Genomic DNA, 25,517 nt, shown 5'->3' on the forward strand with positions numbered 1-25,517 from the left:
GAGGGGAAAGAAAAGGAGGGGGGGGGGGACAGGGTGGAATGTGTGTCATTTTGAAGTCGACGAAGCCACCATGTTTTTCGTTATAGTTTGAGCGAGTAATAGTTACCTATTGGCTACTGAGGTGCTTAAAAATGCATTCTGCCTTTTCTTTTTTCGAATCATTTTTTACTCTATTCTCAGGAATTATACACCTCTATAACGTTGGAAGTCAGAGATTATAATAAAAAAAACCGGGTTAGAAGACAGATATCCTAATAATAAATAAGGTTAAAACTCAGATATATATATATATATATATATATATATATATATATATATATATATATATATTATATATATATATATATATATATAAACATCAGACTGAAAGGCAGAGATTACATACAAAAATAAGGTTTAAAATGCATTACCATTAAATCTCAGGCTAAAAGGCTGAAATTGCAATGCAAAATCAGGCTAAAAGGCAGAGAAGAAGAAGCAAGAAGAAGAAGAAGAAGAAGAAGAAGAAGAAGAAGAAGAAAGAGACGAGACAGTAAGACAGAAAGGAGTACATGAAAAAATACAGGGTTTCCAGGAGCATAATAAATTATTATGGTTTGAGAGCCATTCAAGTAGTCGATCCAAGAAGAAATACTCGTGAAGAAGAAGAAGAAGAGCAAGAAGAAGAAGAAGAAGAAGAAGAACAAGAAGAAGCAGGAGGAAGAAGAGATGAGAGAGTAAGATAAAAAAAGGAGCACACGAACAAGATATAGGATTTCCAGGAACATAATAAAATTACAATAACTTGAGAGCCATTCCAGTAGTCGATCCAGGAAGCCATAATCATGAGCATGGAGGAGGAGGAGGAGGAGGAGGAGGAGGAGGAGGAGGAGGAGGAGGAGGAGGACCTGATGAAAAAAAAAAAAAAACAGGACTCCGATACGCAGAAAAAACCTTAATAGTTTGAGACCCTTTCCTGCTACTCATGGAAGGCCGTTCCAGGCTTCCAGACCCCACTAGCGGCAGTAAGGCTCCTGGGAAGAGGTTAATAGCATTTCTCTATTCATCGGGAGCCTCTCTCATTCCAGACAAATGGCTGGAAAGGAACAAGTGGTCCGTAAGTCCATAGGTCACCTCCTGGAAAGGATATGAGGCGAAAGAGGGGCTGGAAAAGATGAGGTAATTGGGGAAGAAGAGGAACGGAAAGATGATGGACAATAGGTTGATTGTCTGCCGGTGGTGCCTGGCTCTACCAGAGAGAGAGAGAGAGAGAGAGAGAGTGAGAGAGAGAGAGAGAGAGAGAAGAGAGAGAATGATGATCTTGTAGCTGCATTAGCCAAAGAGTATAATACAAATGAATCTACCCTATCAGGATTATATATATAGTATATATATATATATATATATATATATATATATAATATATATATATATATATAACAAATAGCGTTGCTGGAGAGAGAGAGAGAGAGAGAGAGCGACGTCCCTGAAAAGTAGAGGAAATAACAAATAGCGTTGCTGGTCTTTTAAGATATTTTTTGAGAGAGAGAGAGAGAGAGAGAGAGAGAGAGAGAGAGAGAGAGAGAGAGAGAGAGGATATGTCTACAAATAAGTATAACCCATTCAGTTCTAGACGTGACAAAAGCTGCATCAACGGATGTTGACAAAATCGTTTTAATACATCAATGGAATTTTTCATCCTGGCCTTTTCCAAGTACCGATATCACACACTGTCATTTCAATGTTGACAGTTCTGAGTCACGAAATGAAAGTAGTTTTACGAAGCGTTAAAAAATAAAAAAAAAAGAGGCAGCTTTTGTCCTGTGACATTTATCAGTCATGGATGAAACAGGATGGCATTTTTAACCTGTTGTCGATGTTTGATTTCTATATATAATATACATATATTTATTCTATAATATAATAATTAATATATATAATATTTATATATATGATATGATATAAATATGTATATAATATATATATGGTATAATATATAATATAATATAGTATCTATATATATACAATATGTATATATATATATATATATATTATATAACTCAGGATCTAACCAGTAAAACTTAGTAAATAATCAGTGACCCTATTCATACATCCGTATGATTTATGATAAATGTAATTCAGGCTCTAATTCTTATGCTAGACTGACATTCTGCTCACGTGTATAATCTGATGGGTCGTAACATAATCGGAAACTTAATTAGTATTAAAAATTTGGAGACAGTGTTGATGATGAAAGGCTTAGAAATAAGGGAAAGATTGGATAATAGAATTCTACGTAGATGGATAAAAAATAATAATAATAATAATAATAATAATAATAATAATAATAATAATAATAATGAGATTAATTTAAGTTCAGCAACAGAAATAATATTAACAATAATAGGTGAATTAGAAATCAAATGAAACCAAAATAATAATAATAATAATAATAATAATAATAATAATAATAATAATAATAATAATAATAATAATAATAATAATAATGAGATTAATTTAAGTCAGCAACAGAAATAATATCAACAATAAAAGGTGAATTAGAAATGAAACCAAAATAATAATAATAATAATAATAATAATAATAATAATAATGATAATAATAGATAATAATAATAATAATAATATAATAATAAAAATTTAGAATTCAGAAAAAGAAATATTAACAATAAGAGGTGTATTAGAAATGAGACCAAAATAAAAATTAATAACAATGAAATTAGAAGTCAGAAAAAGAAATGATATTAACAATAAGACGTGAATTAGAAATGAGACCAAAATGATAATAATAATAATAATAACAATAATAATAACGTGGTAATATGAGTACAGAAAACAAAACAAAACAAAACGTAAGACATTATCGAGATGGGAAGGAGATCAACTGTGGAGAACCTTGAGTGGTTCTTTGTGTCCGCTGGTCCCTTTAACTAACTTTTGGAACACCCAGGGGTCCATTTCCTCACTAGTGGACCGGGACACCTTTTTGCAGTTTCCAAAGAAAATGCAACTTGTACAAAGAGATTCCTTCTCGAGAAGCTATTGTGAAATCGCACTTAGAAATTAGAACTTGCGGAAAATGAAACTTGAATAGAGAGATTTTCTCTTGAAAAGTGTTGAAATCGCACTTAGGAATTGTATAGCACTTGTGGAAAATGCGACTTGAATGAACAAATAATAATAATAATAATAATAATAATAATAATAATAATAATAATAATAATAATAATAATAAGATGGATGCCGGGTACCAACTCAAGAAAAGAGGCAACAGAATCAACCATCTGATGTTCATGGACGACATCAAGCTGTATGGTAAGAGCATCAAGGAAATAGATAATCCAGACTGTAAGGATTGTATCTGGGGACATCAGGATGGAGTTTGGAATAGAAAAATGCGCCTTAGTCAACATACAAAAAGGCAAAGTAACGAGAACTGAAGGGATAAAGCTACCAGATGGGAGCAACTTCAAACACATAGATGAGACAGGATACAAATACCTGGGGATAATGGAAGGGGGGGATATAAAACACCAAGAGATGAAGGACACGATCAGAAAAGAATATATGCAGAGACTCAAGGCGATACTCAAGTCAAAACTCAACGCCGAAATATGATAAAAGCCATAAACACATGGGCAGTTGCCAATAATCAGATACAGCGCAGGAATATTGGAATGGACGAAGGCAGAACTCCGCAGCATAGATCAGAAAACCAGGAAACATATGACAATACACAAAGCACTACACCCAAGAGCAAATACGGACAGACTATACATAACACGAAAGGAAGGAGGGAGAGGACTACTAAGTATAGAGGACTGCGTCAACATCGAAAACAGAGCACTGGGGCAATATCTGAAAACCAGTGAAGACGAGTGGCTAAAGAGTGCATGGGAAGAAGGACATAATAAAAGTAGACGAAGACCCAGAAATATACAGAGACAGGAGAATGACCAGACAAGAACAGAGGACTGGCACAACAAACCAATGCACGGACAATACATGAGACAGACTAAAGAACTAGCCAGCGATTGACGCGATGGCAATGGCTACAGAGGGGAGAGCTAAAGAAGGAAACTGAAGGAATGATAACAGCGGCACAAGATCAGGCCCTAAGAACCAGATATGTTCAAAGAACGATAGACGAAAATAAAATCTCTCCCATATGTAGGAAGTGCAATACGAAAAATGGAACCATAAACCACATAGCAAGCGAATGCCCGGCACTTGCACAGAACCAGTACAAAAAGAGGCATGATTCAGTGGCAAAAGCCCTCCACTGGAGCCTGTGCAAGAAAAATCAGCTACCTTGCAGTAATAAGGTGGTACGAGCACCAACCGGAGGGAGTGATAGAAAACGATCACGCAAAGATCTCTGGGACTATGGTATCAGAACGGATAGGGTGATACGTGCAAACAGACCAGACGTGACGTTGATTGACAAAGTCAAGAAGAAAGTATCACTCATTGATGTCGCAATACCATGGGACACCAGAGTTGAAGAGAAAGAGAGGGAAAAAATGGATAAGTATCAAGATCTGAAAATAGAAATAAGAAGGATATGGGATATGCCAGTGGAAATCGTACCCATAATCATAGGAGCACTAGGCACGACCCCAAGATCCCTGAAAAGGAATCTCGAAAAACTAGAGGCTGAAGTAGCTCCAGGACTCATGCAGGAGAGTGTGATCCTAGAAACGGCACACATAGTGAGAAAAGTGATGGACTCCTAAGGAGGCAGGATGCAACCCGGAACCCCACACTATAAATACCACCCAGTCGAATTGGAGGACTGTGATAGAGAAAAAAAAAAAAAAATAAAATAATAATAATAATGTTGTAAAGGGCCCACAATAATACAAATTAAGAGTCCGTGTATAATTTTTAAGACTTTACTGAAAGCTTTCGAACCCTTCCCTGGGTTCATCTTCAGTCCAAATGAACAGTAAGTTACAACATGTACGGAGTCCAGACAACCGCTGCCCCAGGAAAGTCTGGTTACGGTGCCCAATCTACGCCCTCGGATAAAGGACTACCTGCAACGTTGCAACAACCTCTGCGGAGATCCAACAGAATTGCAGCCAGAAGGATTGATAGGGGAGAGGATATCACCTAGTTGGAGTTAGCTGCCCTCTTTCTTCACCTGGCCCATTAACGAGCTAACGGCCGTTGTCAACGATCTTCAACGACTCTTGATTTTAAATTTAAAAATCAAATTTTTAATTTAAATTGTAACTTATTGTTCATTTGGACTGAAGATGAACCCAGGGAAGGGTTCGAAAGCTTTCTGTAAAGTCTTAAAAATTATACACGGACTCTTAACAATTTGTATTATTGTGGAACCTTTACAACATTATATATACTCTCGCGATAGAGAGTTTTTCGCTACTAAAATAATAAAAAATAATAAGAATAAAGATTAATATTAATTTTCCAGCAATAATAATAATAATAATGTTGTTAAAAAATCACAATTATATATAAAATTATATGTAATTGTGGATTTTTTAACAATTTGTTCTTCACGAGACCGTGAATTTCATAATAATAATAATAATAATAATAATAATAATAATAATAATAATAATAAAATAATAATGCCTCTCTCAGCAACCGTCATCTGGCCTTTATGACGGCCGTGAAGTGGGACGTAATGGCCTTAAAAAAATAAATATCATCAGAAAACTGCAGCCGTCACCTGGACTTGAGTGTACTGGCAAAGAGAGACCAGTCGATTTAACTCCCCCCCTCCCCCGCCCGCCTCTCTCTCTCTCTCTCTCTCTCTCTCTCTCTGAAGCGTATGTGTGAGAGGCCGAGGGTGATGGAAGGAGATATAAAATCATGAGAGAAAAAGGGGGAACTTTTGAAAAGGACCAGGACATAAAGAGAGAGAGAGAGAGAGAGAGAGAGAGAGAGAGAGAGAGAGGAAAATACCTTTTTAGATGGACTATGAACATTGCCTGTTTACTCGTCTTCCTCAGTTACCAATGTGGACACAGGGAAGTGTGTGTGTGAGTGTGTGTGTAGAGAGAGAGAGAGAGAGAGAGAGAGAGAGAGAGAGAGAGAGAGAGAGAGGCAAGGCCCCGGTGACCCTGAGCCCAAAATAGAGTTGTGTCCGAATTTGTTTAATGCAATTGGCTCATATACGTATATGTTTCATGTATGTATATATTTATATACTTAAAATCATGTACTGTGCATGTACGTATGTATACAAGATTGCTTAAATGTATGTATATGCCTGAAGTCATGTATTATATGCTTGTGTGTCTAGGAAAAGCAAAGAAAGGTTTGATCATATATATGAGAGAGAGAGAGAGAGAGAGAGAGAGAGAGAGAGAGAGAGAGAGAGAGAGAGAGAGAGAGAGAGGCAAGGCCGCTGTGACCTGAGCCCAAAATAGAGTGTGTCCGAAATTTGTTTAATGCAATTAGTCTCATATATTATATGTTTCAGGTAATGTTATATATTTACATACTTAAAATCATGTAGTATGCATGTAACGTATGTATACAAGATTGCTAAGATTGCTTAAATGTATGTATATGCCTAAAGTCATGTATTATATGCTTGTGTATCTAGGAAAAGCAAAGAAAGGTTTGAACATATATATGAGAGAGAGAGAGAGAGAGAGAGAGAGAGAGAGAGAGAGAGAGAGAGACATCTTCATTCGTCAAATATTTACGAAAACGTCAAGAGGAGCGGCGACACACACACACCCTGCCCAACTGCCATATTTCCGTCGACTGAACCACCCACCACCAGACGGACGGTAACTCAATGCAGCATACACATAAAGGTGACGTCACATCAGCTGTCTAATCAGCCCCTAATCAATAACAAGCAAACTATTCTAAAAACCCTCCATAAACCAAAATATGTAAACATTATCATGATCATTTAACGGCCCGTGAGAAAACAATCGGTTCTAGATCCCGTAGAAAGTCAAATTAATATGAGGGAATCGTTTTATGCAGGTTTTAAATGGGCGAATTGCCACGGCTGGCGTTTCGAATTCTAGCAGACATGTGCAGCGTACAGTAACGAGCCTTTGTGTCTGCTGACTCTATTTACCAAGGTAGGCAAGCCCTGAGTCATGCAAATTAGGTCTCACCGGTCGCATGGTTAGTCCCAGTTTTAGTTGAGTAAATAAGCAGGTTTTTTTTCTTCTGTCGAAGAGGGATATTTGGCCATGTAAGGAATATAGGGTTAACCTGAACCCTTCTTGTGGCGGGGTGGGTGTAGGGCTTGGCAAGGGGGTGGGTGTAATGAGGTTTAGAAAATTAGTTTTTGATAAGACTACGAAACTAAGAAAGGATCCAATGGAGACGATTTTACCAAAACAGGACATCAAAATGGAACGAATTTTTCGAGGTTGTATTATGGTATTGATGAAGCTTTTGAGCGTCATGTAATAAATAACATAAAAATATAATAAGTAATAAATAAAAGAACGCAGACGTAGCTGCCCGCGCATGCGCAGTAGACGAACGATTCAATGAAAGCCATCTGCAGAGAAAGAGGGGGCGGAGGGGGGGGGGGGGGGGGGGTGGGGGGGGGGGGGGCGGGGCCGGGGTTTTGTGACCTCATAATAATGAATAAATGTCTTGCTAATCCTGGGAGAGTCTGAGACATACTCAAAGCTTCTACTACTTCTTCTTGTTTTTCCTTCTCCAACTTCGTCTTCTCCTACTGCTCCTGCTCCTGCTCCTCCTCTTCATGCATACTTTCGACAGCTCCGTTATGCGTGACTGATAAGCCAGCAAAATACCCATCCGCTTTTTTGCAAATCCCAAGAGTTACCCCAAGAGTCACTTCTTTTATTTGCGTTGTCGTCAATTCTTCTTCGTCAGGGCTGATAAAAAAAAAGGGGGGGGAGGGAAAAAAAGGCGGTAGGGGGGCCAGAATGTGCAATTCCCCCGAATTGGCTCCTCTGTGCGAAAGGCGGTGATAAAGAGATGTTTATAGGGGGACTTCAAACGGGCGAATCGTGCAAAAGCATTTGTCTGTTGCAACAAGAGTCGGGCCTTTTTTTGTTATCATATTTCTTGATGTCTTGGGTATTTTGTTGCTGTATCTTCGACTTTATTATTATTATTATTATGAACCCTTATTCATAAAGGAACAAGCCCACCAAAGGGGCCACTGACTTGAAATTCAAGCTTCCAAAGAATATATTATGGTGTTCGTTTGAAAGAAGAGATCAGCTATTGGGATAGAAAAGACATGGAAAAGGATTAGGATTAATCTGTAAGCTGATGATTAAATAGGTAAAAATATAAATAAATGATTAAAGCAGAAGGTGAATTTTTGTAGGGTAGTAAATCCGTTGCATCGTCGCTTAAACTATTAAAGAAAAGCAACGTCAATCTTCATACATACATACATATATGTATGCATGTATGTATGTATACGCACACAAACATACAACACCATTAGGACGGGAGTAATACGGTACCATCCATTGACCATAAGGGCGTGCCCAGTACCTGTTTCACATGATATGTTGACAGTGGGTTCTATCACAGAATGCGCATAGCTAAAAGAGAGAGAGAGAGAGAGAGAGAGAGAGAGAGAGAGAGAGAGAGAGAGAGAGAGAGAGAGAGAGAGCAACGCTATCATCCCAAAATGTCGTCACAGAATAAAGATTTTCGTGGAACTAGCCCTCTCCATTTATCCTAATATTCCCTGTAGCTTTAGTATCCTTCTCATCCCTCACCCACTTGGAGAGCTCCGATAACAAGTAGAGAGACTCTCCATAGGCCTCTAAAGGACTCCATAGGCCTCCTTAGGCCTTCAAACTCCTCCAAATCATTTCCGGAAGGTTTCCACGATCAGCGCTCAGGTCTGCGAATCTTACAGAGCAGTTTGCCTCAATGGGGACGAGTGGCTATGTCTTTTTCTTTATTGAATTGGTGTTCTGCTGTTCTCATGGGCATTTTGTTTTCCTCCTTTCAGTTGGTGTTTTATAATGAATTGAATAGAAATGAATATAGAATTCAAGTCAAAGGTCATGTACTAGGACCAATGAGGCCATTCTGCGCTGAAACGAAAACTGACAAGTAAAAGTTTGGAAGGTGTAACTGGACGACAACCTCCTCCTCAGCTAACAAATACCTACTAAAATACCTACAATACAGATTCTTAAGTACCGCTAACAGACGCAAAGCAAACCGTATCGCTCGCTTGATTGTGGAAGCAATACCTGAGCTGTTTCACGCATGCAAAATCCCCGCTCGCCTTGTATTCAGATCTAGAGATGAAAAACAGGAGCAGGCTAAAAATACTTTCATTTGTTCGACCAGTAACCGCTTTTGAGATGGAAATAGAATAAAGGATACAATTTTTACTTCTTTTATCTTTTTTTGTATTTATTTATTTCTTATTCGCTTAGCAATTTCTTTTCTACCTACCGTTTATTGAACACACTGGTAGTACTTACCAGCAGGAGGAGAGAGAGAGAGAGAATATTGGATTACACGCTCATGCTCTCTCTCTCTTCTCTCTCTCTCTCTCACAAACGTTTATTTCTGTTTCGAAATACAAACAAAATCCCCGAGAACTCCCCCCCCCCTCTCTCTCTCTCTCTCTCTCTCTCTCTCTCTCTCTCTCTCTCTCTCTCTCCCTAATGACAGGGATGACAAGAACCTATTCATAGCCGCAAATCTTACTCAATATAAACAGCTTGTCCGCAGTCCCAAAAAATATGGACATAATTCGTACAATTTCCTAGTAATATTCCCTTCTCTCATCAAGTCATCAATGCATCACTGTAAACACAAAAGGCCTTGGCAGCTGATCGAAAGAGATGCCATCCTGTCAAACAACGCAAGCTTTGTTTGTTTCTATGCCAGAATGAACAGGGATGAATATTTCGCTCATTTATTTATTCCTTTGTGATAAATTCTAATGTTTTTTGGCGGGTATTAAGGGTTGATTTAGTGCTTTCAACCGACACGGATATAACAGTGGTTATAGGCACAGGATATATATGTATATATATATATACACACACACACACACACACACATATATATATATATATATATATATATATATATACATTTTATTCTGCCCAACATCAAAACATAAATAAAATCAAATATCCTTTGGCCGACGGTTCACCATAAATCGACAACCAAACGGGTAGAGGTTATAGCCACAGGATATATGTATGATGTATGTATGTATGTATATATATATATATATATATATATATATATATAATATATATATATAAAAAATATATAAACAAATATCTTTTGGCCGACGGTTTACCACGTACCGACAACCAAACGTAGAGAGAGAGAGAGAGAGAGAGAGAGAGAGAGAGAGAGAGAGAGAGAGAGAGAGAGAGAGTGGGGGGTGAACAATCAACCCCCGCCCCCCAGGCAGCTTGACTGACAGAAGTAAACATGCAAACAGACATTCTACGTTATTTCAACTTTCCAACATGTTGATATTATGCCTGCACTGTCCACGTGTATGCTGTCTGATCAATACGCAACCTGATTTATTTTTATTTGTAAAATATTTTCATACTTTTATTTTCGGACACCCGAATGCCCACTTTTGAATCTAGACGCCAAAACTTAATGTTATTTTTCGTTTTCGGACACAGCTGTATGAAAGCCACGGTAAATAAAGTGAAAAATAGTTTTTAATCTTTAATAGATTATTAATGAAAAAACGTTGAACCAAGTTAGTCTACTTTTCGTTTAAGAAATATGATATCCGAAATTATAATAAATGAATCTGCATAATAATGTCTTTGAAAACTAGAGGAAGCTCGGGATTTATAAATTGAAGTTATTTATACAGAAAGAGCGTAAAAGAATTATGATAATGTTCTGGTACTTTCGGGGAATACTTTGTAAATTGCTTTATACATAAGAAAGCCACTTATTGCGTTCTTGTTATTCTTCCACAACTTTCATCAATGTAAAATATTGAAAAGGATAATATTCTTATTCGTGAATTCTAATTTACTCCCGAATTGTAAAACGTTTCGAAGAACAGAGCAATTCGAAAAATATAATTTTAGAAATTCTCAATTCATCTTCAATTCTCAAAAAACTTCATAAACAAAGCAGGAATCTGGCCGCCGTTTTCTATCACGCACCTTGACAGATGGGATACTGGATCAAAACTGAATTCGAATTGAAAATATTTCAGTTGGGGCGTCACGCAAAATAAGAGTTTTTCTTTTCTGTAGATCACGGACAGATGAAAAACTGACCGCGGGCTTAAAATTACAATTGAAAATATATTAGTTGGGTAGCCACGCAAAATGAATCTTACTTTTTTGTTTATCATAAACATAGGTCGCGTACCTTGGGATTCCTATCGTACTCTGGGATACAGGAGGTAATTTTAAACTGTGAATAAAAGTAAAAAAAATAATAGACACTTCAAAAATTCAGTTTTTGAAAAATATGTCTAATAATTTCAAACGTTTTCAGACGTTCAAAATTCTCAAGATCGGAAGAAACCTTTCATCTGACAATGTCCCGCAACGGACCGAAGAACAACTTGACGAAGAACAACTTGAGAGAGAGAGAGAGAGAGAGAGAGAGAGAGAGAGAGAGAGAGAGAGAGAGAGAGAGAGAGAGAGAGAGAGAGGATAAAACCATCAGCAATTTATGGATTTCAAACCACATAGATTTATCGGAATATCGACTGAGTGGAATCAGCGATGGACTGAAATTCCTCGCGTTATGCTTACAAGGTTTTGCAGGCAAGTTCCGTATGCATTTGCATGTTATGAGGCAGGTACCTTTATGTCTTAAACGTACACGGTATGTATTTTTAATCCACACACGTTCACACGCACACATACTTATGTACGTACACTCTTATACCCACGAGCATATATATATATATATATATATATATATATATATATATATACTATATATATATATATATATATACATATACATCATACATACATACATCATACTACATACATACATACATATATACATATACATATATATATACTATATATATATATATATATATATATATATATATATATATACAATTTCTGTATAAATAGTATATATATGCATATGTGGGCACACGTTTCATACCTGCTTGTGTAGATAGATACATCTACCTAAACAAACACACATACGAACAAAATGTCAGTAATAATAATAATAATAATAATAATAATAATAATAAATAATAATAATAATAATAATAATGTTAAAAATAATGGCAGAATTAAGCGAGTTGACTTTATATTTTGTTTTTTTTTCTATTTTCCTTACAATTCGCTTCTCAGGCTCAGCGATGTTTCTGAGTAAACATCCCCCCCCCCCCTGATGAGTCTGAGAAGCGAATTGTAAGAAAATATAAAAAACAATTTATAAAATCGACTCGCTTAATTCTGCCATTCTATTTAATAGCATTTGCATAAAAGAGGGTCTTCTACAAAAAAAAAAAAAAAAAAATATATATATATATATATAATAATAATAACTAATAATAATAATAATAATAATAATAATAATAATAATAAATAATAATATAATAATAGCTCCTTACCTTTTCGACATGTTCCGCCATGAGCACGAATCTGAGGTCGGGGGAGACACTGAAATGGGCCACATTGAGTTGTCTCTGGTGGGAGAAGAAAAAAAAATATGTTTTAGAAATGGTTGTTTGCTTGTTTTGTTTGTATAGTGTTTTTACGTTGCATGGAACCAGCGGTTATTCAGCAACGGGACCAACGGCTTTATGTGACTTCCGAACCACGTCGAGAGTGAACTTCTATCACCAGAAATACACATCTCTCACTCCTCAATGGAATGGCCGAGAATTGAACTCGCGACTACCGAGGTGGGACGCCAACACCATACCAACCATGCCACTGAGGCGTGTAGAAATGGGATAACTGCGTGTGTTCTGACAGAGAGAGAGAGAGAGAGAGAGAGAGAGAGAGAGAGAGAGAGAGAGAGAGAGAGAATAAAACTAGCAACTACAATTGCCCAAAACTGTAATATATAAGATTAAAAACGAAAGAAAAACCAAGTAGATGTGCTACTGACAAAACTAGCCACTAAAATTGACCAAAACTATAATTAAAAAGATTAAAAACGAAAGAAAAATCAAACGGATTTACAACTGACTAAATTAGCCACTAAAATTGACCAAAACTATAATAAAAAAGATTAAAAACGAAAGAAAATCCAAGCAGATTTGCAACTGACTAAACTAGCCACTAAAATTGACCAAAACTATAATAAAAAAGATTAAAAACAAAAGTAAAATCAAACAGATTTGCAACTGACAAAACTAGCCATTGAAATTGACCAAAACTAAAATAAAAAAGATTAAAAACAAAAGTAAAATCAAACAAATTTGCAACTGACAAAACTAGCCACTAAAATTGACCAAAACTATAATAAAAAAGATTAAAAACAAAAGTAAAATCAAACAGATTTGCAACTGACAAAACTAGCCACTAAAATTGACCAAAACTACAATAAAAAAGATTAAAAACAAAAGTAAAATTAAACAGATTTGCAACTGACAAAACTAGCCACTAAAATTGACCAAAGCTATAATAAAAAAGATTAAAAACAAAAGTAAAATCAAACAGATTTGCAACTGACAAAACTAGCCATTGAAATTGACCAAAACTAAAATAAAAAAGATTAATAACAAAAGTAAAATCAAACAGATTTGCAACTGACAAAACTAGCCACTAAAATTGACCAAAATTATAATTAAAAAGATTAAAAACGAAAAAAAAAAACCAAAGCAGATTTGCAACTGACCTAAACTAGCCACTAAAAATTGACCAAAACTGATAATAAAAAAAAAGATTAAAACGAATAGTAAAAACATCAATCAAATTTGCAACTGGGGGGGGGACAAAACTAGACACTAAAATTGACCAGAACAATAAATAAAAGAAAAAAGATTAAAAAAAAAGTAAAATCAAACCAAATTGCAACTGGACCAAAAACTAGCCACTAAAATTGACCAAAAACTATAATAAAAAAGATTAAAAAACAAAAGTAAAATCAAACAAGTTTGCAACTGACAAAACTAGCACTAAAATTGACCAAAACTATAATAAAGATAAAAACAAAACAAAAGTAAAAAAATCCCAAACAATTTGCAAACTGACAAAACTAGCCCAAAAACTAAAATTTGACCAAAAACTACAATAAAAAAGATAAAAACAAAAATAAAATTGAACAGATTTGCAAACTGATAAAACCAGAAACTAAAAAGCCACTTAAAATGACAAGCTTAAATTTAATAAATATAAGATGATTAAATAACAAAATCTTCGATTCCAAATATAGCATTGCAAAATATTGACAAAAGCTAGCCTACTGAAAAAAGAATGTTACCAAAACTATAAAAAAATAAAAAATAAAAAGTAGTGCTACAAAAGAAGTATAAATAAAAAAACAAAACAAAGAATAGCCACAAATGACCAAAACTATCCAATAAAAAAGATTACAAAAGTAAAAAATAAAACGATTTGCAACTTACAAAACTAGCCACTAAAAATTGACCAAAACTACAATAAAAAAGATTAAAAACCAAAAGTAAAATTAAACAGATTTGCAAACTGACAAAACTAAGCCACTTTAAAATTGACCAAAAAGCTATAATAAAAAAGATTTAAAAACAAAAGTCAAATCAAACAGATTTGCAACTGACAAAACTAGCCATTGAAATTGACCAAAACTAAAATAAAAAGATTAATAACAAAAGTAAAATCAAACAGATTTGCAACTGACAAAACTAGCCACTAAAATTGACCAAAATTATATTAAAAAGATTTAAAAACGAAAAAAAACCAAGCAGATTTGCAAACATGCAAAAACTGATAAGCCACTAAAATTGACCAAAAACTATAATAAAAAAGATTAAAAACGATAGTAAAATCAATCAAATTTGCAACTGACAAAACTAGCCACTAAAATTGACCAAAACTATAATAAAAAAGATTAAAAATAAAAGTAAAATCAAGCAAATTGCAAACTGACAAAAACTAGCCACTAAAATTGGACCAAAAACTATAATAAAAAAGATTAAAAACAAAAGTAAAATCAAACAAATTTGCAACTGACAAACATGCCACTAAAATTGACCAAAACTATAATAAAAAAGATTAAAAACAAAAGTAAAATCAAACAAATTTGCAACTGACAAAACTAGCCACTAAAATTGACCAAAACTATAATAAAAAAGATTAAAAACAAAAGTAAAATCAAACAGATTTGCAACTGACAAAACTAGCCACTAAAATTGACCAAAACTATAATAAAAAAGATTAAAAACAAAAGTAAAATCAAACAGATTTGCAACTGACAAAACTAGCCACTAAAATTGACCAAAACTACAATAAAAAAGATTAAAAACAAAAGTAAAATCAAACAGATTTGCAACTGACAAAACTAGCCACTAAAATTGACCAAAGCTATAATAAAAAAGATTAAAAACAAAAGTAAAATCAAACAGATTTGCAACTGACAAAACTAGCCATTGAAATTGACCAAAACTAAAATAAAAAAGATTAATAACAAAAGTAAAATCAAACAGATTTGCAACTGACAAAACTAGCCACTAAAATTGACCAAAATTATAATTAAAAAGATTAAAAACGAAAAAAAACCAAGCAGATTTGCAACTGACTAAACTAGCCACTAAAATTGACCAAAACTATAATAAAAAAGATTAAAATCGATAGTAAAATCAATCAAATTTGCAACTGACAAAACTAGCCACTAAAATTGACCAAAACTATAATAAAAAAGATTAAAAATAAAAGTAAAATCAAACAAATTTGCAACTGACAAAACTAGCCACTGAAAGTGACCAAAACTATAATAAAAAAGATTAAAAACAAATGTAAAATCAAACAGATTTGCAACTGACTAAACTAGCCACTAAAATTGACCAAAACTATAATTAAAAAGATTAAAAACAAAAGTAAAATCAAACGGATTTGCAACTGACAAAACTAGCCACTAAAATTGACCAAAACTATAATAAAAAAGATTAAAAACAAAAGTAAAATCAAACAAATTTGCAACTGACAAAACTAGCCACTAAAATTGACCAAAACTATAATAAAAAAAAATTAAAAACAAAAGTAAAATCAAACAGATTGCAAACTGACTAAACTAGCCACTAAAATTGACCAAAACTATAATACAAAAGATTAAAACAAAAGAAAAACCAAGCAAATATGCAACTGACAAAACTATCCACTAAAATTGACCAAAATTATAATAAAAAAAATTAAAAACAAAAGAAAAACAAAGCAGATGTGCAACTGACAAAATTAGCCACTAAAATTGACCAAAACTATAATAAAAAAGATTAAAAACAAAAGAAAAACAAAGCAGATGTACAACTGACAAAATTAGCCACTAAAATTGACCAAAACTATAATAAAAAAGAATAAAAAAAATACAAAGCAGATATGCAACTGACATTAGCCACTAAAATTGACCAAAACTATAATAAAAAAGAATAAAAAAAAGAAAAACAAAGCAGATATGCAACTGACAAAATTAGCCACTAAAATTGACCAAAACTATAATAAAAAAGATTAAAAACAAAAGAAAAACAAAGCAGATGTACAACTGACAAAATTAGCCACTACAATTGACCAAAATTATAATAAAAAAGATTAAAAACAAAAGAAAAACAAGCCAGATGTATAACTGGAACAAAAAACTAGCCACTACAATTGACCAATTATAAAAAAAGATTACAAAACAAAAAGAAAAAACAAAGCAGATGTAGAACTGACAAAATTAGGCACTACAATTGACCAAAATTAGAATAAAAAAGATTTAAAAACAAAAAAAAAAAACAAAGCAGATGTACAACGCCAAACAACTAGCCACAAAATGACCAAACTATAATACAAAAGATAAAAACAACAAGAAAACAAAGCAGATGTACAACGACAAAATAGGCACTAAAATTAACAAAACTATAATAAAAAAAGGATTAAAAACAAACGAAAAACAAAGCAGATGTACAACAGACAAAATTAGCCACTAAAATTGACCAAAATTATAATAAAAAAAATCAAAAACAAAAGAAAAACAAAGCAGATGTACAACTGACAAAATTAGCCAATAAAAGTGACCAAAATTATAATAAAAAAGATTAAAAACAAAAGAAAAACAAAGCAGATGTACAACTGACAAAACTAGCCACTAAGAGTGACCATAACTATAATAAAAAAGATTAAAAACAAAAGAAAAACAAAGCAGATTCCAACTGACAAAATTAGCCACTAAAATTGACCAAAACTATAATAAAAAAGATTAAAAACAAAAGAAAAACAAAGCAGATGTACAACTGACAAGATTAGCCACAAGAGGAAACCTATAAACTCTAATAAAAAAGATAAAACAAAAAGAAAAACAAAGCAGATGTACAACTGACAAAAATTAGCACTAAAATTGATCAAAACATTAATAAAAAGATTAAAAACAAAAAGAAAAACAAAGCAGATGTACAATGACAAGATTTAGCCACACAAATTGACCAAAACTATAATAAAAAACTATTAAAAAACAAGGAAAAACAATTAGCAGACGTAAATTGACAAAATAGCCCACTAAATGGACCAAAAATATAATAAAAAGATTTTAAAAACAAAAGAAAAACTAAGCAGTTTGCCAACTGACAAACTTTAGCCCACTCTAAAATTGACCAAAACTAAAATAAAAAAGATTCAAATCAAAAGAAAAACAAAGCAGATGTACAACTGACAAAATTAGCCACTAAAAGTAACCAAAACTAGAATAAAAAAGATTAAAAACAAAAGAAAAACCAAGCATATGTAGAACTGACAAGATTAGCCACTAAAATTGACCAAAACTATAATAAAACAGATTAAAAAAAAGAAAAACAAAGCGATGTACAAATGAACAAAATTGGGCCACTAAATTGACCAAGAATTATAATAAAAAAGAGTAAAAAAACAAAAGAAAAACAAAGGCAGATTTGCAAACTGACAAGATTGCCACTAAAATTGACCAAAACTATAATAAAAAATACTAAAAACCAAAAAGTAAAACAAAGCAGATTTGGCAACTGCAAAAATTAGCATAAAATTGACCAAAACATAGAATAAAAAAGATTAAAACAAAAGCAAAAAACAAGCGATGTACAACTGACAAAATTATCCACTAAAATTGACCAAATTTATAATAAAAAAGATTAAAAACAAAAGAAAAACAAAGCAGATTGCAACCACAAAACCACTAAAATTGACAAAACTATAATAAAAAAGATTAAAACAAAAGAAAAACAAAGAGATGTACAACTGACAAAATTAGGCACTAAAATTAACCAAACCTATAATAAACAAAGATTAAAAACAAACGAAAAAACAAAGCAGATGTACAACAGGACAAAAGTAGGCCACTAAAAATTGACAAAAATTATAATAAAAAAAATCAAAACAAAAGAAAAACAAAGAAGATGTACAACCTGACAAAATTAGCCATAAAAAGTGACCACATTATAATAAAAAAAGATTAAAAAAACTGAAAAAACCCAAAGCGAAAATGTAAAAACAAACTGACAAAAAAGCACTAAATTAACCAAAACTAAATAAAAAAGATTAAAATACAAACGAAAAAAACAAAGCAGTTGTACAAAACAGACAAAATTAGCCACCTAAAATTGACCAAAATTATAATAAAAAAATCAAAACAAAAGAAAAACAAAGCAGATGTACAATTGAAAACAAAAATTAAAAAAGCCAATTAACAAAGTGAAACCAAAATTAATAATAAAAAAGGGAAAAATTCAAAAACAAAAGAAAACCAAAGCAAGGATTGTACCCAACTGACCAAAAACTTAGCCACGACAATTGACAAATATTTATAAATAAAAAAGGATTCAAAACATTAAGGAAAAACAAAGCAGATTTCAAATGACAAAATTAGCACTTAAAATTGACTCAAAACTAGAATAAAAAAGATTCAAATCAAAAGAAAAAACAAAGCAGAGTAACAAATGAACAAAAAGCCACTAAAAGTAACCAAAACTAGAATATAAAAAAGATTCTATAAAACAAAAGAAAAAACAAGCATATGTAGAAAACTGACAAGATTAAGCAATAAAATGACCAAAACTATAATAAAACAGATAAAAAAAAGAAAAAAAAAGCAGATGTTACAACTGACAAAATTTAAGCCAGCACTAAAATTGACCCAAAATTATAATAAAAAAATTAAAAACAAAAGAAAAATTAAAAGCAAAAGAAATTGCAAACTGAAACAAGATTAGCCCACTAAAATTGACCAACTTTATAATAAAAAATACTAAAAAACAAAAGAAAAACCAAAGCAGATTTGCACTGCAAAAATTAGCCACTTAAAATTGACCAAAACTAAAAGAATTTAAAAAAGATTAAAACCAAAAGAAAAACAAAGCAGATGTACAACTGCAAAATTAAAAAATACACTAAAATTGACCAAATTTATATAAAAAGAAAATTAACAAAACAAAGAGAACAAAGCAGATTTGCAACTGACCAAAATTAACACTAAAATTGACCCAAAACTAAATTTAATAAAAAAGATTAAAACAAAAGAAAACAAAGCAGATGTCAACGAACAAATTAAAAGGCACTTAAAAATTAACCAAAACTATAATAAAAAGAAAAAATTAAAACAAACGAAAAACAAACAGATGTACAACAGACATTAAGCCAAAACTTAAAATGAACCAAATTATAATAAAAAAATCAAAAACAAAAGAAACAAAGCAGATTGTACAAAACTTTGGAACAAAATTAAGCCAATAAAAAGTGACCAAATTATAATAAAAAGATTCAAAACCAAAAGAAAAACAAAGCAGATTTTACAACTGACAAAACTAGCCATAAGAGTGACCCCTAACTATAATAAAAAGATTAAAAACCAAAAAAAACAAAGGCGATTTCCAAAAAAAAAAAAACTGACAAAAATTAAAAAAAAAAAAAAAAAAAAAAAGCCACTAAAATTGGACCAAACTAAATTAATAAAAAGATTAAAACCAAAGAAAACAAAAGGCAATGTAAAAACAACTTGACCAAAAACAGCCACTAAGAAGTGAAAAAACCATAACTATAATAAAAAAGATTAAAAACAAAAGAAAAACAAAGCAGATGTACAACTGACAAATTAGGCCACAAAAATTGAAAACCCAAAATTTAAGTAATAAAAAAAGATAAAAACCAAAGAAAAACCAAGCAGATGTCAACTGACAAAACTAGCCACTAAAAAAGAGTTGAAAAACCAAAAATAACTAATAATAAAAAAGAAAATTAAACAAAAAGAAAAAAACAAAGCAGATGTACAACTGAACAAAATTAGCCCACTAAAAATTGATCCAAAACTTATAATAAAAAAAGAAATTCAAAAACAAAGAAAAAACAAAGCAGATGTACAACTGACAAAGATTAGCCACAAAATTGAAAACCAAACTATAATAAAAAATATTAAAAACAAGGAAAAACCAAAAGCAGATTGTACAACTGAACAAAATTAGCCAAAACTAAAAATTGACCAAAACCTAAATAAATAAAAAAAAGAAAAATTAAAAACAAAAGAAAAAACCAAAGCAGATTTGCAACTGACAAAAATTAGCCACTAAAATTGACCAAAAAACTAGAAATAAAAAAGATTCCCAAATCAAAAGAAAAACAAAGCAGATTGTCAACCTGACAAAATTAAAGCACTAAAAGTAACCAAAACTAAAATAAAAAGAATTAAAAAAAAGAAAACCAAAACATATGTAAAAAGAACTGAAACAAGATTAGCCACTAAATTGACCAAAACTTTAAATAACACAGGATTAAAAAAAAGAAAAAAAGCAAAAGATTGTACAACTGACCAAAATTAGCCACTAAAATTGACCAAAAATTATAACATAAAAAAGATTAAAAATCAAAAGAAAACAACAAAGCAGATTTGCAAACTGACAAGATTAGCCCTAAATTGCCAACAAATAATAAAAATACTAAAACAAAGAAAAACAAGCGATTGCAACCTGCCAAAATTAGCCACTAAATTGAACCAAAAAACTAAAAAGAATAAAAAGATTAAAAACAAAAGAGAAAAACAAAGCAAAGCAAAATTAGTACAACTGACAAAATTAGCCAAAATTCCACTAAAAAATTGACCAAATTTATAATTAAAAAAAAGATTAAAAACAAAAGAAAAAACAAAAGCAGTGATACAACTGACAAAATGATCACTAAGAGTGACCAGAACTTTATAATAAAAAAGATTAAAACAAAAGAAAAAAACAAAGCAGATTTGACAACTGACAAAATAGATTAAAACCACTAAAATTGACCTAAAACAAAACTAGAATAAAAAAGATTTTTAAAAACAAAAAGAAAACAAAGCAGATGTACAAATGACAAAAATTATCTAAAATTGACAAAATTATATAAAAAAAGCCATAAAAAGAGTGACCATAAAACTATAATAAAAAAGATTAAAAACAAAAGAAAAACAAAGCAGATGTACAACTGACAAAATTAGCCACTAAAATTGATCAAAACTATAATAAAAAAGATTAAAAACAAAAGAAAAACAAATTTCAGTGTACAACTGACAAGATTAGCCACAAAAGACCAAAACTATGAATAAAAAAATATTTTTAAAAAAACAAAGGAGAAAAGCAAAGAATTTACAACGACAAAATTAGCCCTAAAATTGACCCCAAACTATATAAAACAAAAAAGATTGAAAAACAAAAACTGAAAACAAAGCAGGATTTGCAACCTGACAAGAAATAGCCACTAATTGAAAAAACCGAAAACTAGGAAAAAAAGATTTTCAAATCCAAAAGAAAAACAAAGCAGATGTACAACTGACAAAATTAGCCACTAAAAGTAACCAAAACTAGAATAAAAAAGATTAAAAACAAAAGAAAAACCAAGCTTTATGTATAAACTGCCGATTATCCACTAAAATTGCCAAAACTTAAAATAACACAGATAAAAAAAAAGAAAAAAAAGCATTAGGTGTAAAAACTGACAAAATTACCACTAAAATTGAAAAAAACCAAAAATTTATAATAAAAAAGATTAAAAAACAAAAGATTTCAAACAAGCAGATTTCCGCAACTGACAATTAGCCGCACCTAAAAATTGACCAAAACTATAATAAAAAATCTAAAAACAAAAGAAAAAACAAAGCAGTTTTGCAACTGCCAAAATATCCACTAAAATTGCCAAAACTAGAATAAAAAAGATTAAAAACAAAGAAAAACCAACAGATTGGAACACCAAAAATTATACACTTAAAATTGATTTTTAAATTTAAATAAAAAAGATTTAAAACAAAGAAAAACAAAGAAGATTTGCAACTCACAAAATTAGCCCACTAAAATTACCAAAAACTATAATAAAAAAGAATTAAAAACAAAGAAAAAAAAAGCAGATGTTTTACAACTGAACAAATTTAAACCATTAAAAACTGGACCAAAACATAATAAAAAAGATTAAAAACAAAAGAAAAACAAAGCAGATTTGCAACTGACAAAATTATCCACTAAAATTGACCAAATTTATAATAAAAAAGATTAAAAACAAAAGAAAAAAAAACAAAAGATGTCCAACTGACAAAATTAGCCACTAAAATTGACCAAAAGTATAATAAAAAAGATTAAAAACAAAAGAAAAAAACAACAGAGTTACAAACTAAAAATTAATTCCACCTAAAATTGACCAATATTATTAATAAAAAAGATTTAAAAACAAAAGAAAAAACAAAGCAGTGTACAACTGACGAAAATTATCCACTAAAATTGACCAAAATTATAATAAAAAAGATTTAAAACAAACGAAAAACAAAGCAGATGTACAACTGACAAAACTAGCCAGTAAAATTGACCAAAACTATAATAAAAAAGATTAAAAACGAAAGAAAAACCAAGCAGATGTACAACTGAAACAAACTTCTGTAAATCTCGAAAAAAAATCTGTATCGAGTTCCCGAAGTGGAGTTTAAAATGTCTTGAAAACAACCCGCCCCCCCCCATCCGTTTCCCCTTATTCGAAACCTCCCTTCACCCCCAACCCTCGCCCCCCCCCCTCACAAAAAAACCCCCCAGACAACTTGATAAAATCATGAGTCAGTATGGGAACAATTTCTCCCGGGTGAAAAATGAAGGGAGTATTTTGGGATATCTTTTGTGTTGGTGGAGAGATAAGTCTCTCTTCTCTCTCCCACTAAACTCTCTCCCTCCCACTCCCTCACCCTCCGTCAACCTTCCTCCCTCCTCTCCCTACCCTTCCCGGACCACGACTTTTCTTTTTTTTATTTTGCTTGGTGGGAAAGATGACTTGTATTACGAAAAATGTTACGATAAATCGGAGAAGATATGAGCTGAGAGAGAGAGACAGAGAGAGAGAGAGAGAGAGAGAGAGAGAGAGAGAGAGAGATGCTTACCAAACCAATATTACAATATTATATATATATATATATATATATATATATATATATACATATAAATATATATAATATATATATACGTATATACATATATATATATAAATATATATATATATATATATATATATATATATATATATATATATATATAGTATATATATATACATAAATGGAAGCCACCCTGACAAAAAATGAACTAACCTACATCAATACAACGGCATTACTAAAAAAAAAAATAAAAAAAAAAATACACACACACACAAACAGACAAAACTATCTTGACAGCAGTTCAATAAACAAAGCAGATAATATTGCAATCAACCATTAATAAAATAAAAATAAATGAAACACAAACGGACATAACAGGAGCCCTTGTTTGTCATCTCTTCTATTTATAAAACTTTGTCCATATTTTTTTTGTCAGTGGAAAGCACCATGGCCGGTGTAATACCGAATGAATTAATATCAATCAGTCAGTTGAAAAGTATTGGGTAATTTACTGTAATGGGGAGAGAGAGGAAGAGAGAGAGAGAGAGAGAGAGAGAGAGGAGAGAGAGAGCAGAAGAGAAGACGAGAGAGAGAAATTAAATTTTATATAAGTTGAGAGGGGACATATATAGAGAGAGAGAGAGAGAGAGAGAGAGAGAGAGAGAGAAATTAATTTAATACATATACATAATTATATATATAATATATATATATATATATATATATATAAATATAATATATAATATATAATATATATATAATATTATATTCATATATATATATATATATTATATATATATATATATATATTATATATAAATATTATATAATATATATAGTATATATATGTATATCAATATCAAGCTACATAATGTCTTTAATATCTAAATCAGCTTACCTCCCAATGATATATTTTTCATATATGTACCTGAAGGGTGAATTTTCTTAATTGAATAATAATTTCGTCCCCCATGGGATCGGAACCACCGGGTTCCAACGTGGACGGGGAGAAATTCAGGACAGTCAGTGACTGTCCTGATTTCCGTCCCCGGTCCACTTGGACGGTGGTTCGATCATGGGGGAGACGAAATTATTATCATTAAAAAATTCCCCTTCGGTACTATATGAAAATATATCATTTGGGAGGTAAAGTGAATAGATATAGGATTTAATCAGATTTGAATTGATATATTAAATGATCACGGTTCGAATTGTGATATATCAAATAGGATCACGGTCGATGTGAAATATTATTCATATATATATGTGTGTGTATGTATGTATATGTATGTATTTAGATAATAGTAATGAGAGAAAAGAGAGAGAGAGAGAGAGAGAGAGAGAGAGAGAGAGCCAGAGAGATTAGATAGAGCCATTCAAATAGCCCGCACGCACCAAAAGATACACAATACCTTTAATAAAATTCCTAGAATAATAATAATAATAATAATAATAATAATAATAATAATAATAATAATAATAATAATAATAATAATGACGAAATATCACCGAACGGAACGACGGTCAATAAATGTCAGAGAGAGAGAGAGAGAGAGAGAGAGAGAGAGAGAGAGAGAGGTCGTCTCCCCTACTGGGCGAGTTATTATTATTGTCTTATTTCACCCGTTCGACGGAGAATTAAGGGAATTTGATGTTGTCGAAGCAATGGATAATATTGCGCGTTCATTACCATCGGGAGAGAACCTGTTTTAATGTGCGTGCACGATGAAGGGTCACTGTGCTGTATATGTTTACTGGGCTGTCCGTTATAGATACACGCATATACATACATATATATATATATATATATATATATATATATATATATATATATATATATATATATATATATGTGCGTGTGTGTGTGTCTGTGTATATGCATAATATTTAATACATGATATCCATATAATACATAGTTTAAGATTAATAATATACATACATATATATATATATATAATATATATATATATATATATATATAATATATATATATATATATATTCTGAATCTCATATATGGTTAATTGGCGGTTACAGTTCTGGAATATGCAATTCGGTTGTCCCTTGAAA

At 31.6% G+C, this 25,517-nt stretch overlaps 1 protein-coding gene across 1 annotated transcript in view; it reads right to left on the reverse strand.

Moving 5' to 3' along the window:
* LOC135204249 (dipeptidyl peptidase 4-like) overlaps positions 1-25,517 on the reverse strand; it is a gene marked incomplete in the record, with an annotated part of 468,438 nt that overhangs the window by 55,237 nt on the left and 387,684 nt on the right. The window contains 1 exon segment of the mRNA XM_064234365.1: positions 12,554-12,628. Coding sequence (XP_064090435.1) covers positions 12,554-12,628 — 75 coding nt within the window.

Source organism: Macrobrachium nipponense, chromosome 44 (genome assembly GCF_015104395.2).
Source record: "Macrobrachium nipponense isolate FS-2020 chromosome 44, ASM1510439v2, whole genome shotgun sequence".
NCBI lineage: Eukaryota > Metazoa > Arthropoda > Malacostraca > Decapoda > Palaemonidae > Macrobrachium > Macrobrachium nipponense.